The sequence below is a fragment of the Neodiprion fabricii genome, chromosome 6 (genome assembly GCF_021155785.1).
Source record: "Neodiprion fabricii isolate iyNeoFabr1 chromosome 6, iyNeoFabr1.1, whole genome shotgun sequence".
Taxonomy (NCBI): domain Eukaryota; kingdom Metazoa; phylum Arthropoda; class Insecta; order Hymenoptera; family Diprionidae; genus Neodiprion; species Neodiprion fabricii.
The window spans coordinates 8359975-8377824 of NC_060244.1; the positions used below are offsets into that span (position 1 = coordinate 8359975).

A 17850-nucleotide genomic window follows, 5' to 3' on the forward strand; every position below is an offset into this window, starting at 1 on the left:
ATCCCTTTCTCCGGTTGGCTACATTTTTTTTTTTTTTTTTTTAATTTTAACAAGACCCTGACCTCAATTTATTAACACCTACACCCAAACATCGAATTATCGCAATACAATGTTACAAGAAAATATAGTACGAGTGGCAATTTTAATCAAACGAAATAAGTAACGTGTACCAAGTTTTCTCGCCACAGTTAAAACACATTTATTTTCATTTTACCGGAGAACAGTATTTTTCCGTTGCGTTGAAAATAATGAAAAAAATTAAAACACCTGTTAATGACCGCGTAGTAATCGGTAACAGAAATTTTTCGCGGTGCGCTGCAGTGCCAGTTGCAGAGGGTAGGAAAACGCTTGACGGGGTCAGAGTTCATCGGTGTTACACGTATATATTAATAACGCGCATTGACCCGTCAGATTTGAAAACAGGAAACTCATTAGCGTTGGCAGGACCTTCGCAAATGGCATTCCAATTACGCAAGAGCCGCAGGTGAATAATTGCTCTCTGCCTTACGATAGTCTCACGCCTCTCAACAATAATCATAGTAATAACGATGATATGTAGTAATAATAGTAATAATAACAACAACAACAACAACAACAATAATAATAATAATAATAATAATTGATTAAACGTCAAGTGCTTCCTACGGAATCAGTATAACAACGGTGTACTAATTAAAATCCGTTACCAGATTGTATACACACGCATATATATATATATATATATATATATATAGGCATAGGTATAGGTATATGTTGAAGAGCTTTAGAAGATGAGAAATCATCCTCCTCCTCGCTTTGTATTACACTGATAATCGAAAATAAAAAGTCTCGCTTTACAAACGCTGCCTGCTCGTTACAGATATGCCCGTCCGTTATAAGGTCGTGGGGTTTATTGTCTACGTATATTAACAAATATTCGATAGTGTTCTGCACTCTCAATATTAGTTTCAGTAATATTCTCGAGGGTTTTCGCGTCGCTCGAGTAAAGTACTTCATCACAATTATGGAAGCGCGCAGCTTCAGGGGACAAGAATCGATTATATAAAACGATTTTTTCCACATCTTCTTCTTATTTTCTGGTTATATTATAACGTTATATTAACTTGATCGTTATACACGGTGATATTTTCAAATTGGGAACCTGCCTGCACGAAACGATCATTTATAACCTGAAATACTTGTCACCATCATCATCATCATCATCATCATCGTCGTCGTCGTCGTCGTCGTCGTCATATATATGTCTGATCGTTATATTATTATACGGCGTGTTAAAAATCGCGGTCGGATTTCACCGCGGGTCAAATTATAATCGTATTATACATACGTGTATAAAGTTGTATAGGTATATACAAAAGGGTATACAGAGTTATCAAGGAACTTTGATGCACAACTCACAGCCCCGAGCATATTCGCGCTAATAACGATTATCCCAACGTTCATGACTGAATAATTATACGTATAATAAATCACGGACGTGAAAGGGTGATCAACCCTTTTCAACTATGTACATAAATGTATGTTTCTCTTTATATTTTACGAGCTTGAAGCTAATGCTCTTAACTTGAAGAAACGTTGAAGGAAAAATCTTTATTTTGCAGCCTTGCAGCATAGCTTTGAAAGAGTTGAAATCTCAAGAGCTTACATAATATAACTTTCTCTGATATAACTAATCTACTGCTAATCAACATTTATTAATAGTCTTTAATCAGACAACTAGGCGAGTACGAATTAGCTGTGCCGCTCTTACCCGATTCCTCGATCATAAAAAAAGCTCATTCGCAAAATTATAACGTGCTAAAAATTATTTTCATATTAATTTTACTTACGAAAGGACAATAGCGAGCATGACGTGATATAATTATAACTATAAATATTGTATGTAATGAAGGTGGAATTTCGTTTTTTTGTAAATGATCTCTAACTCTGCGTTAATTGTAACGTAACTAATACCATGGCCACATCCTCTTAGAAAATCCTTTCATGGGGTGTGCAGCAGTACCGTACGTGTACAATAATGTAGTACAGAAAGTGTGGGGTGCGTTAACACTTGTTGATATCGAGTGGAAAAACGAGAGTAGGTTCACAGTTACACGACTTATAGATGTAGATGTACGAAGTCTAAGGAGAAGAAAAAAGACCTGTAAAAAAAATCCGGCCCCTGCGTGACTGTACAATACTGTACGATACATAGAATCGTACACACGGATATGTATGGGGTATTCCACGTAAATTCGAATAGGATCTAACCCTCACACTCTTGGATTTGGCATCCGACTTTTTATATTGTTGTTCCAGTTCTAAGAATCGTTTCACATTTTTTTTAGGTTTGTCCTATTCACTCGGTGCTTCCAGTGCCCCTTAAGTTATGATATTTTGACAGTGATTGCGATATTTTTGAAAATTGAAAAAAAAGTTATATCATTTCTGGGGCATAAGTCAAAAATCAGCAAGCAAAACCGTGATTTTTCATAAATATTTTAATCAATTAATGTATTTTTTTTTGTCATTCTGATTTTTTCTTTGAATTTTCAGGGCTCGATGTATCTTGCCTAATGTAACATCAATCTGTAAGTTTCAATTGAACTTGAAAATTTTTTTTTTTTTTTTAAATCATTTGGTTTACAACTAGTTTCATTTTTCTATTTTGAATTTAAATAAAAATTTCCAAATTATTGTTGTATTACGGAATTTATATCGAACCCCGAATATTAAAAAAAGAAACATCCAAATATCTTTAATAAGAATAATTTATCAGTTAAAACATTATTAAAAAATTACTGTTTTGCCTGCCCACTTCAAAGGTGGATATGTTTTTAGTCTTAGCCTCAGAATGGAGGTAATTTTGTAAAATAGTTGTAAAAAATATCGCAATCACTGCCAAAATATCATCATTCAAGGAGCTCTGGGGGCGCCGAAAGGAGGAAGGAAAAATCTGAAAAATATGGAAATGATTTTTAGAGTCGAAACAACGATATAAAAAATCGCGGACAAAATCCAAGAGGGTGAGGGTCAGACCGTAGTCGAATTGACGTGGAATGCCGCATACTCATATAAATGTATAGCGCATTCAGCTAGGAAGAAACTTATAGTATACAACTTATCTAACACTCTCGGTTATATCTGGTATGCATCTAAGGTATACCTGTAGATACAGTAACTTTCGTTGCTAGGTTTTCAGTGACTTACTGTATTTTCGTTTTTGGAATCAAAACTGAAACGAGTTTTCTCTACATAGAAATCTTACGTGCCTACAATCAACGTATCGTTTCTTTCCCGTAATACTCGCGCCGCTAATCATTGGCGCATGAAATTTGATTAGAAAGGAAACTGGTCCCAGCTTTGATTACACAAAAATAGTGAGCCACTGAGAACCCATTAATTTACATTACTCTACAGTAAAATGCCTTATCCTTCCGGCTAACTTGTTATCGATCTGAAAGGTCCGTAACAAATTGCGACTAACTTCGATTCTCCACAACTTACGCGACAATGCATCCCATCCTCTCAAGTCAGCCTTATCGCCAGTCATCGTCACACAATTCGCATAGAATTAAGCTCGCATTTTATTTCGGACCAAGTTCGTAAACAAGTTAGCCGTAAAGTTAAGGCTTCTATGCATTTTACCGCCCATATAGATATGCTGTGCGTTTTTTTGTTTATTTTCATGTGTGTGTGTGTGTATGTGTGTCCAACTTGCAGGCATGGCACTCGAGATTTGTGATTTTAGATATTTTCAAGGGGTGCCGAGCGAAAGGCGCCCAACCCATAATTCCCCCCTCCGGCGCCCCTTGACGCCACCCACCCCACCATCCCCATAACAGTCGCCCCAGTTGCTCCGGTCGCTCGCGCCACTCGGAGAGTATCGACCCGTGGCGGAGGGTGGCTTCGAGCTACCCTCCCACCCCTCCCCCCATCTCGTCCCATCCCTCGTCCTTCTTCGAAGCTCGTCTAACCAGCGCGGGGAGAAAGTTCGTCGAGCTTTATACTTGGCGAAGGCAGCCCGTGCAACAGCCAGCCACCCATCTACGCCATATCCACCCTCCTCTATCCGATATGCCGCCGAGGCATTCGCACTGTATCGAGAGACCACGAACAGTGAAAGTCGTACCCCTCTCCCCGAAAATAGATAGACACACTGATAGATAGATAGGCAAGGAGACGCGTTGCAACACGCGTAGAAAAAATAATTAATTAACGTTTTCCCACAGTGGCACCTCCTAAAAAGTTTGTTTGGGTTAAAAGAAGGATTATGTAAAAAGGTGAGCGGTCTGCGTTTTATGGAAGATCGGGGTTATTTGATTTTTCACTTTTTTTTTTGAATTTTTGAAGAATCACGGTGGAGCACTTTAGCTATTATTTCTTTCCTGACATTTGTATTCAGATACACGAAGATCACGATCCGTAACATAACGATGTATCAACCGGGAATCTTATTCTCATAAATTAAGAGATCATATTAAATTATAAGTATTTTAGGAGATTGAATTAATAATGAAAAAGTCGTCAGGATAAACTTCGAAAACTTCAACTGGATACTCAATATTAAAAGTCTGGGTTTTATTTGTGACGTAAATCGATGCAAGAAATAAACAAAAATGTTTATTCGCGATTCTTCGTATATACAGAAAACTTGAAAAATTGAAAAATCAACCTAGCGCGATCTTCAATACATCTTGAAATGCTAATATTTTGACAGAATCTTTCTTTTAACCTAAAAAAAGTTTTCAGGGGTTGGCATGGTCGAAAATCGTAAATTATTTATTCTGAAATACCCTCGTATGTGTATAGGTATAAATTCGTAGATCGTGCATGTATGTTCACCAGCTGATGGAAAGAGGGTCGGCACTTTAGAACAGACACTGACGAATCCTCTTTTCTTTTTTCACCCCACCCCCCTCCTTTTTATAACTCGTTTTTTATTCTTTATCATTTTTTCTCCACACACTGCACTCTCACATGAACACGCCCTGCGCGATGAACTTATTGACAAGTTTGAAGCCTCGTGGGAGACGATTACTTGGATCGATTTCTCAAACTTTATTGATATATAAAAAACACATAAATACGATTGTTTACCTTCTTTTCTGACTTTGCTTTTCATTTTCATCTGATGTATTTTCTAATTATTTATGACTGTAATTTGAATTTTTATATTTGTGATTATTCTTATTTTATCTTTAGTTTTATTTTATGCAAACAGACCTACGTCTCTATACTTTTACCTTGTTCAACTTTGCTTCTCTGTAATTTTTATTTTCTATCGTTGTACTTGTGTTCATTGTTTCTCTGTTTCTTTTGCTTTCAATTTTGTTGGTTTGTTTTTGATTAGTTTAAGGTTTCTTGGTTGTATTTTATTTCCTAATGTAGTATTTTTGGTTTTCTCCTTTCTGAGACTCTTGTCTTCGTAATTTGTTCGACTTGTCTGAGACAGAGAATTCAAAGTTGTCCAATATTGTCACGCACATTAATAAACACTGATACCGATACCCTCTTGTTTTTTATTACAGCTCAGGTGTAAAGTTTATTTCAAGTCTCTTAAAGTACCGCGGTATAATACATATATATATATATATATATACATATATATAGATGTATTCTATACATATATACTTTTCTGATCGATCATTCGTTGGAAAATTTTAAAAAGGAAGAGTTAAATTGTAATAAAGTGCTAAAACTACCGTAACATGTACCTACATACATGGATATAATTAAATAAGGACAAATATAGGGCATGGTGTCGTGAATAAAATTAAGCATCGGAAAATGTATGACGGTTGGTAGTTAATTGCAGCGGTAATCATTTCTGAGTAATTATAGAGAAGGGTAAAACAAACGGCGTTTGTACACCCGGCACGATGTCAACTCCTTTCTTCAATACTTTTAATTACTTTTCACCGTGTATATAACACAGTGTCGTTCTATTCTCTTCCACTCAGATGATGCTCGGAAATATTGCCCAGCTTCAGTTTCAGAGACTACTTATCCGTCTCTCTAATTTTGCGTGCAAACATTATTTTCCATGCTTATAGATACTGGCTGATTCTGAAATTTTCAACACCCTCGTTCTACTCGATGTTTCAGGAATTCAATGTCGCCAAGGAACAGCACGCCGTTCAGCCGTCGGCTGTTACGGAATCAGGTAAACCTTTTCACACTTTATATAAATAAATATTCTCCAGACGATAAACTCGTGTAGTGGGAATAATATGTCTTCGGAAAAGAGTACGCGAGTAACGAGTAATGCAGAAATGGAAAAGAAAATAAGATTACAAAGGTGGTTACGACAGATTTTCTCAAATTTATTTTAACTTCGTGTGTGATGATCAGAAATTGACGATTAAAATTTTATAGCAATAATTTCTCGTCGCTGCACACGGATGAGCTATTTAAATGAATTCAGGCTACTTTGAAAAAAGAAGTATTTTCACTAATCCTGATCTCAGGATAGTTTGATTCGATTTTTCAAATCTGCTGGTACTCGAATAAATAATTTTCTTTCCGGAGAACTAAATTTTTATTATAAAAACAGCTGTACACATTGATAGGAAACCCTGAACCGTAAAACATTTTAATTCCGTGAACTGACGAATCTGAAAAATATCTCTTCCAATTACAATATCCGTTCAACGTGACAAGGGCCGTGTTACTTCCCCCCAAAACGGTAGGTACAAAGAATCAACCCCACACGAGCTTTCCTCTCGCCTGATCCATCGATCATAATCGCGGAATGAATTCAATGGCCGGAAATTAACGAACGAAAATAATCGCTCCTTCAGGTGGCGGGCTGCCTCATCAGAGTCGCAGCTACCCTGGAGGGGGAGGAAGGCCGCTGGCGAGAACGCCATCCGTGAGCTCGCAAAGCTCGTTGGAGGGAGCATCTGGGTCCTCGGTTCACCGAGGCTCGTCTCCGCAGATCAGAGCTTTCGGTCCGGACGGTCGTCACTACCTTGACGCCGCCCACACCGCCTCTTCATACCCCCCGAGCAGGGGTTCGAGGTGATTAACACTTCACCCCGCTCTGTTTGCCGTATAAAATACACGTGGCTGCTACGGGTCCAGACAAGTTTCTACATACGGTTCACATCGTATTATACAACAGGGTGGTCCTTGTTTTGGACTTTTTCGAGACCCCGCCAACGAAACTGGTTCGAGATAAATAAATATTAATCTCCTTAAACACACAAGTATCTCTTTCAACCCTCACTGAGAGGAATTTATAGTTCCGGTTACCGCTAGGTCCTAACTATTTTCATTTTTTAGATACAAAATGAAAATTAGTTTTCTAGCTGTTACCGGAAAGTCTGGTATCCGTTACTGTTCTTTCTCATCACGATCACTGTTTATATATTTTCTTGTAACCGTTGCGAAAATTTAACGCTTGTGCAACGATAAATCGGACGTTAAAGCCTTGTTTAACTAAAAAAAGTAGAGTATACCGAAGAAACTGATTTAGCGTTGAAATTACCAAAAAAGGATCGACAATAGCGCAAAATGGTTACGTGTACCTCGTTTTTCATAATTCCAGCAATATTCAAACAGTTTTTTCGCGATACCTGCTTTACTGAATTTTTCTAGTTACTATAACAAATGAAATTCTTCTCAGTGCTCAACCCTGAACCCTAAACCCTCTCGAAAGGTCTGTCAAATTTGCCATTCGAAATATACACATTTTTACTCAATTTTTAGTACACGTATGTTTGGTCGGTGGACTAACTGTTATGAAAATATTTATAAGTGCAAGAAATCGATCAGCATTGATCCTATAATATTTGATTAAAATATCAGCATCGTCGATGGAATATTTTGTGGCAATTGTAAGCTGGTATAAAACTCACGAAGAAGTCAAATTATAATTGGGTACAGCTGACATAGAATATTTCATAGACGATGCCGATGTTTTTTATTAGACAATAATTAATGATCGCTGATTTCTCACAGTAACGGATTTTTATTTACTAACAATTTGTCCTGCGGAAAAATATACACTAAAACTGTAGTAAAACATGTGTGTTTTTATGTGATAAACTTCACTCAGAGATCTGAGGTTTGAAGGAGATTTTTATTTATTTATTTGAACCAATCTGGGGCGCGGCCAAGTCAAAGATTAAAAACATCCAAAATGAAAACCACCCTACTGTACACAGCTTTTGCTTCTTTTTTATTTTTTACTGTAACCGAAAAACATATTTATGGGTACTAGGCGAAAATGAGCTTGGTAGCTTTTTATACAAAATCCAGTATGTGTTAATATTATTTTCGATTACGGTAATTATTGTCTTGTTACTATCGCATTGATTTAATGTTGGTACAACAGTCAGTTGATGACAAGGCCTTATTTACTGAGAAAATATGGTCAACCAAACCAACAGATTTAATGTTGCGATAACCAAGAAATGTGGTAGTGATAACTATAATCACATTACATTGTCAATTGCACGAGAGTTTCTTTTAATTCCAACAATATTTACACAGCTATTACAACAATAACCGTTTGACCAGAATTTTCTGGATTTCTGGTAACTTCAATAATGAAATTTTTCTTTGTCCTGTCAGCCTTTAACGACCGAGTAAGGTGTCTCTTATTTTAGCATTATCATAGCCCGTGCGTATCACTTATGTAAAATCGTCACAGCCAACGTAATTCCACAGGAAATTTACACCGAACAAAACAGTTTCCCCAAACTTATGTTTTTCATGCGAGAATTAGAACGTTGGAAAATTCATACCTAAAGATTTGTTTACAGTGCATTCTTGCGTAAAACAAACATTAATTTTCGATATCTGTGTTCGGAATTGCATATTGTAGAATTACGCTAACTGCAAGGTTTTTCGATCAACGATGATTAGGCACTAATAATAATCAAAATAAGTTACGTTTTACTCGCTCGGTAACGACATACAATAGCATTCTATTACAGGGGTATATACGAATAGAACGTTGAAGAGGTGGTTGAATCTTGGGAATTTATAACTCGGTAATTAATTATTCGATTCGATCAGAGTTCGATTTGTTCGAAACTACGTGGATCAAGTTTCATTCGAATTTAATTTTTAATAAAATCAATTAACGAACAGCATTGTTATTGACTATTACAACGTCAACCATTTCGCTCGATGATATGTTTTGCGATTTTCAGGATATCTCGGAAACTTTGCCAAGATTTCATTTTTTTTCAAAATAAAATGACTGTTGTTCGAAGATGGAAGTCGATTTTCAGTAAAAAATTTATGCGTTTGTTATTTAATTACGAAAAAATGTGTTTATCATTAAGAAAAAAAAAACAAACAATAAGAATAGTGATCGTAGCAAAGAGGATAAAGTTATGGGAAAATATAACTATCACCAAATTTGAAGCAAATCGACTCGAGCCTTTTTTGCAGCATCATAGGCACCGCAAAACACGTCGAAGAACGAACTGGCTTACGTTATTGTTGATAAAAATGCTTCCCGTTGATTGGCTGTAATTTAAAAAGATGCAAATGAAGCGATCGATCTGCTTACTTTTGAATAAAATAAACTCAAGACGTAGAAATTCCCAAAATTGACCCACTTTATTCGCCCGTATGAAACCCTCATAAGTGCTCGCCTCTGCGTCCGCTTGCGATAAAGCGCAAGGTTCTAAGGTCCTCCTCTTAGGTCGCCATCTCCTGCCCGCGCCGCATCCTTGGACGCCCGGAGCGCCAGTCCTGCAAGCTGCTGCGGCAGCGGCGCCCTTAGCGGAACCGCATCGCCCTCGCAAAGCTCCCTCGTGTCTTTAGCCACCATCACGAGCTCATCCGTGTCCTGCGGATCGGCAGGAGTCGCCCACAGAGCTCGGTGTCTCTCGCCTCTTCTCATTCCACCCCCGAGGGTATCCGGAAGGTAAATATTATACAACAGGGGTTCGCCCCCGTTAAGGGATGAACCTGCCTTTGGTTCCTTCAAAGTAAGTGGTTTCCGCGAATTTTTTCGACAAGGAAAAATTGAATGGATATTTTTTTAAACTATGAAGATATTTTATTACCAGTTTGAACCACATATGGTAATTTTTTCAACTCATTTGAATCATAGTTGATCGAGTTATTAACTACGTTTCAAAGCAGGTCTTCTTCGTTCGCGTTGGCAATTTAATTCGTACACTCTGGAGATCGCAATTTTCATCTGAAATCAACGAAACTGAATTTTTTTCATCGTTCGGATTATTTCTGATAACATTAATCTAAATCTACCTATTAGAGTCGAAAGTTTAATGTTTTACACGTGTTTTAAAAAGATGGTGTCATTTTTGACAATTGTTTTTAATAGATTTTTGAAATCCGAAGTGGGAACTTTAAACAACGCAATTACCACAACGGCATGTTCATGTTCTCAGAAATAATCTAAACAATGAAAAAAATTCAGTTCCGTTGGTTTCAGACCAAAACTGCGAACTCCAGAATCTACGCATTAAATTGCCAACACGAGCGAAGACCTGCTGCAGGACGTAGTTAATAACTCGACCAAATATCGTACAAATGACTTGAAAAAATTACCATGTGTGGTTCAAACTGGTAATAAAAGATCGTCAGAGTTTAAAAAATATCCATTCAATTTTTCCTTGTCGAAAAAATTCTCGAACACCACTTACTTTTCGGCTTACTAAGCTGGGTTCCTCCCGTTAATCAATTGATTCGGAGCTGCAGCTTGCACGCAATCCTGAAAGGAAATTTTCTCTTAATCATCGTTTATCAAAGGACGTATTACTGCGTACCGAGCGTTGTGTCAAGAAATTCTTCCACGCCGTACAAAATTCTCCACCCCCGTGCCTTGCGGCTTTCGGCAGAGATCGGCATTCGCCGGTTTACACCCTTGTTATCATACACTGAGAGAAATTTTTAGTTCCGGTTACCGCTCAGTCCTTAACTATTTTCATTTTTTATCAGAATCGAAAAATATAGTTCAAGGTACAAAATGAAAATTAGTTTTCCAGCTGTTACCGGAAAGTCTAGTATCCGTTACTATTCTTTCTCAGTACGATCGCTGTTGATATATTTTCTTGTAACCGTTGCGAAAATTTAACGCTTTTGCAACAATAAATCGATGTTAAAGCCTTATTTAACTAAAAATAGTAGAGTATACCGAAGAAACTGATTTAGCGTTGAAATTACCAAAAAAGGATCGACAATAGCGCAAAATGGTTAGGCGTACCTCGTTTTTCGTAATTTCAACAATGTTCAAACAGTTTTTTTAACGATACCTGTTTTACTCAATTTTTCTCAATTTTTCTCAGTGTACAGCTTCATACTTTTGACAAATTTTACAGCGACACAGGTCCCACGCTACCTACTTCACCCCTCGGCTCTCTGCAGCCGGATCTTTACCCCCGCAGGGATGGTCCGCTACTCATCGATACGCGCAGGTTTGAAACTTTCTTCGAATTACGATTACTGAAAGTTCGTGAACAGTGTCGATGGACTTACTAGATCAAACCAGACCACGAGCAAACCGAGTACAAGAATGCGTTGCCTGGTTTGAATAGATCGTTTTTCAGGGTGTAGCAATTGGCCACGTATACCAACGCGTCCTAAGGTGAAACCATTCCCCCTCGACTGAATTCAAATTTAATTTTCGATTCATGTCGCGTGTAAATATGTAATATGAACGAAATGAAACGTTTATTAATATATACGAGGCTGGAAATTCACATGAACATGGACAGTAATTCATGCGGAATATATAACGTTTTTCACAGAATATAACGAAATAAAGTGAGATACAAGAGAATTTCAGAAAATTTTATAGAACCCCAAGAAGGGTAGGTCTTTCAAAAAAAACTTGAGCAAAAACCAACAATTAATCTGAAATGATAAGAGAAAAAATTTTAGAGAGACCCCATTCAAAATTGGAATATCGTCAATGACAAAAAAAAATGTCTACTTCATAATAACCGACGATGAGTTTCAAACATCGAACCCCTTTCCAAAGCCAATCGCATTGCAGGTCCGGACCCAGTCTAGGCAGACTTCACCTGCGTCTGCAGTACGACTTTGACAGATCGGACTTGAACGTTCACCTGATCGAAGCGCACGATTTAGCGGGCAGTGATCAGGGTGGATTCAACGATCCATACGTAAAATTGACCCTGAATCCCGAGGTGGACACGAGGAAGAGGCAGACCTCGGTCTACCGTGACAACCCGAATCCTTTCTTTGACGAACACTTCAAGTTTCCAGTCAGCTACGAGGAACTGCAGGACAAAACTCTCGTGCTACAGGCAATGATTTATTCCGCGATCGATTGTGTCAGCTTGCTTGAAAATTATTCGATTAGCTACGTCACGTGTGTCTTTTTCCGCATTGTAGGTTTTCGACTATGACCGCTATTCGAGAAACGACGTTATTGGATCGGTCCGGGTGATGATGGACAGGTTGGAACTGGTGTCGTCGACGTCTTCGGTTGAGATTTGGGGCGAAATCGCCCGTGAGAGAAAACCACCGGGAGAAAGGCAGGAAGTACTGCTGTCTCTTTCCTATCTCTCAAAAGCAGAGCTGCTCACCGTTGCCATGCTGAAAGCTCGAAACCTATTCCCTCCTCAGGTAAGGTGAAGCCATTCCTCAAGCTCAAAACTGGAAACAAATCGCGGAATCCAGCTTCTGATCGACGATCGTCAAGAACGACATCGCCAGGAAAAAAAACTGTAAGACAGACCGAACTTCAACTTATCTTACATATTATCCGACAGGACAAAGAGTGTCTCGATCCATTTGTCAAAGTCTACCTTCTATCCGGAGGTACGAAAGTTAAGAAGAGAAAAACCAAAACCCAAAAGGGTACCAGAGATCCGGTTTGGAACGAGTCATTTTCCTTCAATGTTCCACAGTCGGCGATCTCCTCGTCGTCCATAGAGGTACGTTGTGTAATTATTATTCTCGATGCGTAAATCTGACCCAGGATCTGGAAACTTTGATCCATAGATCTGCGTGCTGGATTCGAACAGCGGAAATAACACGCCCGTTGGTATTTGCACCGTTGGTCCAGGATCGAACCTGGTCAGCGGCGACAAGGCGGACAGTTTGGGCCGAGATCATTGGCTTTTGGCGACCCAATCTCCGTCCAAGGCAATCGCCATGTGGCATCCGCTTCATTAGTACAACGTTGACGTAACTCAAGATACAGTCGCTAGTCGTACTAAAGAGAAACAAATACGCTATTAACTGTATTCAACGACGAGCATGTGGAGAAGAGGCGTCATTGAAATTGTCCGAGGAGACCTAAAGAAAATACAGGAATTAATATCATTACGCATACTTATATTACACCCGATCGATTGACACGGCCTGTCTCAAATTATACATTATATATGACAACTGATTGATTCTTATTCGATTTAATGTCAATTCATTCTATCAAATAATTTCGGCAAGTATATTATATACATATATACATTTTTCATGCAAATTTGACGCATTTATAGAGAGAAAATAAATAAATCTCCCAACAGGTAGACTGATGAAGATGAAGCAAAACAAAGACGTAACGGAAGCTTGTTTATTCTTTTTTCTTTCAATTTTTGTATACAGAACCTTGGATTTTTGTTTCTCACTTAGGACAAATCATAGAGAGACAAAAGTTTACAATGTATTCATCCGATTGCACACCGCACCAACGAAGAGAACCGTCAATTAGAATTTGAAATGAATATTTATTAAATAAATGACGATTACGCGTATGCGATTGTTATAGGTATGGTCAGGCAAACAAAGTACAAGAATATATGTAGGGACAAGAAAAATAAGAGGAGTCGACGCACGTAACATATGTAATATGTACATACCTACGACGCGAGAAAGAATATACGATTATACATATACATATAATATGCGTCCAACTAAACCCGAAACAGGTCTCAAATTATAAATATATATAACGAATGAAACAACATTATTATGATGTATAAATAGACGAATGAATTAAAATATACACAAATATGAATATAAATATATAATTATATGATGTACGGTATATAAGCGGTTATAAGTTAATAGAAAATTTGGAAAATTATACAAAAAATAAAAGGCCTACCTAATGCGGACCGTACAATTTTCATGAATTGTGGCCTGGTAATTATGTCTTATTGAATGTTTTATATAATATATATATATACATATATATATATAACATTGATAGTAAAATATGAAAAATAATTATTAAAAGAGCGAAACAAAATGGAAAGAAGAAGGAGAAAAAATAGAACAACAACACTTTGCGCTCGAAATTCTAATAAAATTATTGTACGTATACACAGGGATAAAGCAAAGCAACATAAAAATGCATGATCTATAATATATATTGCGATGTAAACTAATCGTGAATATGAATATTGTATATGTATATTATACACGTACGAAGTATTATAGTGATAATTAAATCAGGTATAATGATCGATGTATGCCCCCCATAAGGATTTAATAATGTTCGATCAAAAGTATAATTCAAATACATTAGCATGAAATTAATTATGTCGTTATTGAGAGATACGTTGAATAATATCATTTATTCTCGTCGTTGGTTCAAAAAAATTTTGAAATTAAATTTAAAAAAGAAGATATATTTCACGTGAAAACACTAAACCTCAAGCTCCAGTTTCAAACTGTGTACAGTGTGACTTAAGTCTAATATACATTACATGATACTTTTTACCTTATCGTTAACGAAAACTTGCGTGACCAAAATCCGACATATCGCGATTGCTATACAATTTTCAATCAAACATTGACGTTCATTCAGCTTATGTTCTGAACAAAAAGAAAATTAAGAAAAAAAAAAAAAAACGGAAAAAAAAGAAACAAATAAACAGTTCAATGTTATGTAATTATGGAAATCCATTATACCGTAGCAATATACAAATATACGTCGATTGCATTTACCGAATCGTATTATTGAATATATCGATTCTATGATACATCATATGATACATGTTATACAGAGTTTCCATTTCAATTAATCCGCTTTGATAGTTCTCTAAGTAATGGACATTCGGACAGATTTTACAAATAAAATTTGCCTCATTTTCATGGGGGGAAAATCAATTAAATTTGTCTACTTCGACATACTTTGGTCATTTCGAAACTGTTTATATTTCCTCAACGGAACTATCTTATTTTATCGATCTGTTTTATAACTTAAATTAAGCTGATGCAGCGGACGGTAACAATTTATTGACGCAAAAAGCTAGAAGAAGTAAACCCTTTCCAAAAACAGTAATGAAGATTAAGTTAATTTTCATTGAAAAAAATGATACGTTTTCATTATTATTCAAACTACGAATCCGTATTCATAATTTTCAAGCTTACTTTGACAGACCTTTTTTCAAGTACGGTATGAAAAAAACTGAATCACTCTAAAATATCCGAAGAACATTGGCGTAAAGATATTTAAAACCATCGCCACGGCCAGCAACTTTTATTTGAAACTACATTTTTCGGTACTTTGGTAAGTTTTGAAGACATGCTCGTAGCAGGTTTGTTAAAGTCAAACACCCTATATACAGAGCATCCCGTTTTAAATTACTCATTCTCATTTTTAGAAAACAGAGAATAAGTGAAATGGTGAATAAAGTCTTATGCACAAACTGAAGGATTCCAAGGGTGACTGCAAAATTGCAATATCATCTGATTGAAGATACTTTAATACTTACATATAACTCAATTTATACTCTCGAGAAGTTGCAGGTGGCCATTTCTCGAAATGTTTTACGTAAATTCCCTATTTTTTTTTTCACGCAACTTGTAACTACAAACAATTTGAAGTTACGAAGTGGGTGGAATTAGCTGAAATTCAACTTGACTGCAACCAAGAGTTTCATTAGAAATCGATATTTGTTGAAAATAACGGTGAATACTAAAATTATCCGAAAGCGTGTCACCTATACAAAAATTATGATACTAATGCTGCCAAATTTTGTACCCTTACCTCACAAACTTTTCAACTTTCGTCCGAAACCTCTTCTCTGGGTGTCTCGTTTTATATTTTTCCAAATTTCCTAATGGGTAATTGAAAATAGGACACTCCGTGTATATACGACGTCTGTGCAAGAGCATATTAAAATATTACGATTAACTATATATATATATATATATATATATATATACATGTCTATTACCAAAAAAGAGCTAATGTTAATGTTATTCAGTTATTGAAAAATAAATATACAAATACATATAAATATATAACTATTTAAGAAAAACTATTGATATATTATACATATACATATATATGTATATATATATATATATTGCCTACTGGGAGTAGTCAGAGACACCATATGACTCGATATGAGCATGGTCCGAATCGTACGCTTAAACTTATATAATATATTATTAATACACACAAATATATATATATCAGATATCTACAATGTTCTATATATACTTATGTACGGTGAAAATTTAATATATTATACACAGTGTTATATACGTATACATACAATATCTATATATATATATATGCAGAGCATACAGGTCGACCAAGAACTATCGTCCCACAGGCTACCAATTCGTTCCTCGTGAAAATCTGCGACTGAAACGTTTTTTACGTTCAATAGGAAATTTGTCGTTTGCGAATTACAGCCGTTTGAAATTTACCAATCCGGTAGCATCTTCAGGACAGCTGCCGAGTCCGTGATGATTAAATCACGATCCGCTAGCCTCGATTTCGGTCTGTTCTGAACCATGAGATTTTACTGGATTAGCCAATTTCAAACGACTGTAATTTTCAAACGACAAAATTCCTATGAGAAATAAAAAAAATTATCATTATCAACCACAGATTTTCACGAGGAACACATTGATAGTATATGGAGCAGTATTCCTGGATCACCCTGTATAGATGTCTCTATACATTTATTAATAATTATACTGCTGGATACATGAATCAATAGAACTGTTTTGTCTGCAATTGTAAAGGCAAACCTCAAAATCCTATTCAATGTGTATGCATACACGTTATAAAATGTCAAACCCTAATTGTAGGAAACTAAGAATCAAATTATTCAGCACTTTAGCCAGAAATAATTCTAAAAAGACTAGATTTCGTATTTTGGCTGTTAAAAATTTACACTAAAAGTAATTTCTGTAAAATTGTATTCCCATAATTGTCATCGCTATACATATATTATTGATTTCGACGAATTGAACATTTTCACTTTGCTCAGTGCACTAATTATACTTGCGCATATATACATTCGTATTTGAATATACGTAAATACATTATTATATATACTGGGTTATTTCAATGATGCGTCCCATAGGGACTACTAAATATAGGCAAATCAGGGTACAAGTTCACTCTGAGTAGTAGCTCCTTGTTCTCTGATTTGCTTATAATTAGGAGTTTCTGTAGGGCGCAATACGGAAGTAACTCGGTATATTTACTCGTACGGAGAGGTAAAAAAAAAAAAAAAAAACCAAACAAACACATAATGTGTCCTAAATGTGATGTGCGTTTAATATTTTATTGTCACGTATCCCGAGTATAATATCGTCGTTTAAAAACAGTGAAATAAAGTTGTTTGCACAAATGTGACAGAATTTTAATCAATGTTAAAAAATCATGAGACTAATTCAGTTAATAGACAATCTTTGATTGTTGTGATGGAATCGAATTTCTTGCCCTAATTGTTACACGTTTGTAATTGGGCATAGGCATACCCACACATAGGGTACAACAGATTTACGATGTGCTGTGAAATAATTTGCCAGATACAAAGTTTGTAATCAACTCACGAGTGGTAAGACAGAGATGCAAAACTGGCGAGAGCAATCCCGGTTCATTTGATTTCAGAACACAGCCACTATCGTATATTGGTGTAGCTTATCGCAATCTTC

General features: G+C 36.3%; 1 protein-coding gene across 4 annotated transcripts in view; it reads left to right on the plus strand.

Annotated features, from left to right (window-relative positions):
* Nucleotides 1-17543, plus strand: part of LOC124185653 (synaptotagmin-5) — a 60359-nt gene extending 42816 nt beyond the window's left edge. For all 4 annotated transcript variants that reach the window (XM_046576612.1, XM_046576613.1, XM_046576611.1 and 1 more), the window contains 8 exons: nucleotides 6088-6145; nucleotides 6783-7002; nucleotides 9644-9868; nucleotides 11289-11384; nucleotides 11966-12239; nucleotides 12328-12561; nucleotides 12708-12872; nucleotides 12940-17543. In XM_046576612.1, coding sequence (XP_046432568.1) covers nucleotides 6088-6145; nucleotides 6783-7002; nucleotides 9644-9868; nucleotides 11289-11384; nucleotides 11966-12239; nucleotides 12328-12561; nucleotides 12708-12872; nucleotides 12940-13113 — 1446 coding nt within the window. In that variant the 3' untranslated portion in view covers nucleotides 13114-17543. The remainder of the gene's footprint in view (nucleotides 1-6087; nucleotides 6146-6782; nucleotides 7003-9643; nucleotides 9869-11288; nucleotides 11385-11965; nucleotides 12240-12327; nucleotides 12562-12707; nucleotides 12873-12939) is intronic.
* The last annotated feature ends 307 nt before the right edge of the window (nucleotides 17544-17850 follow it).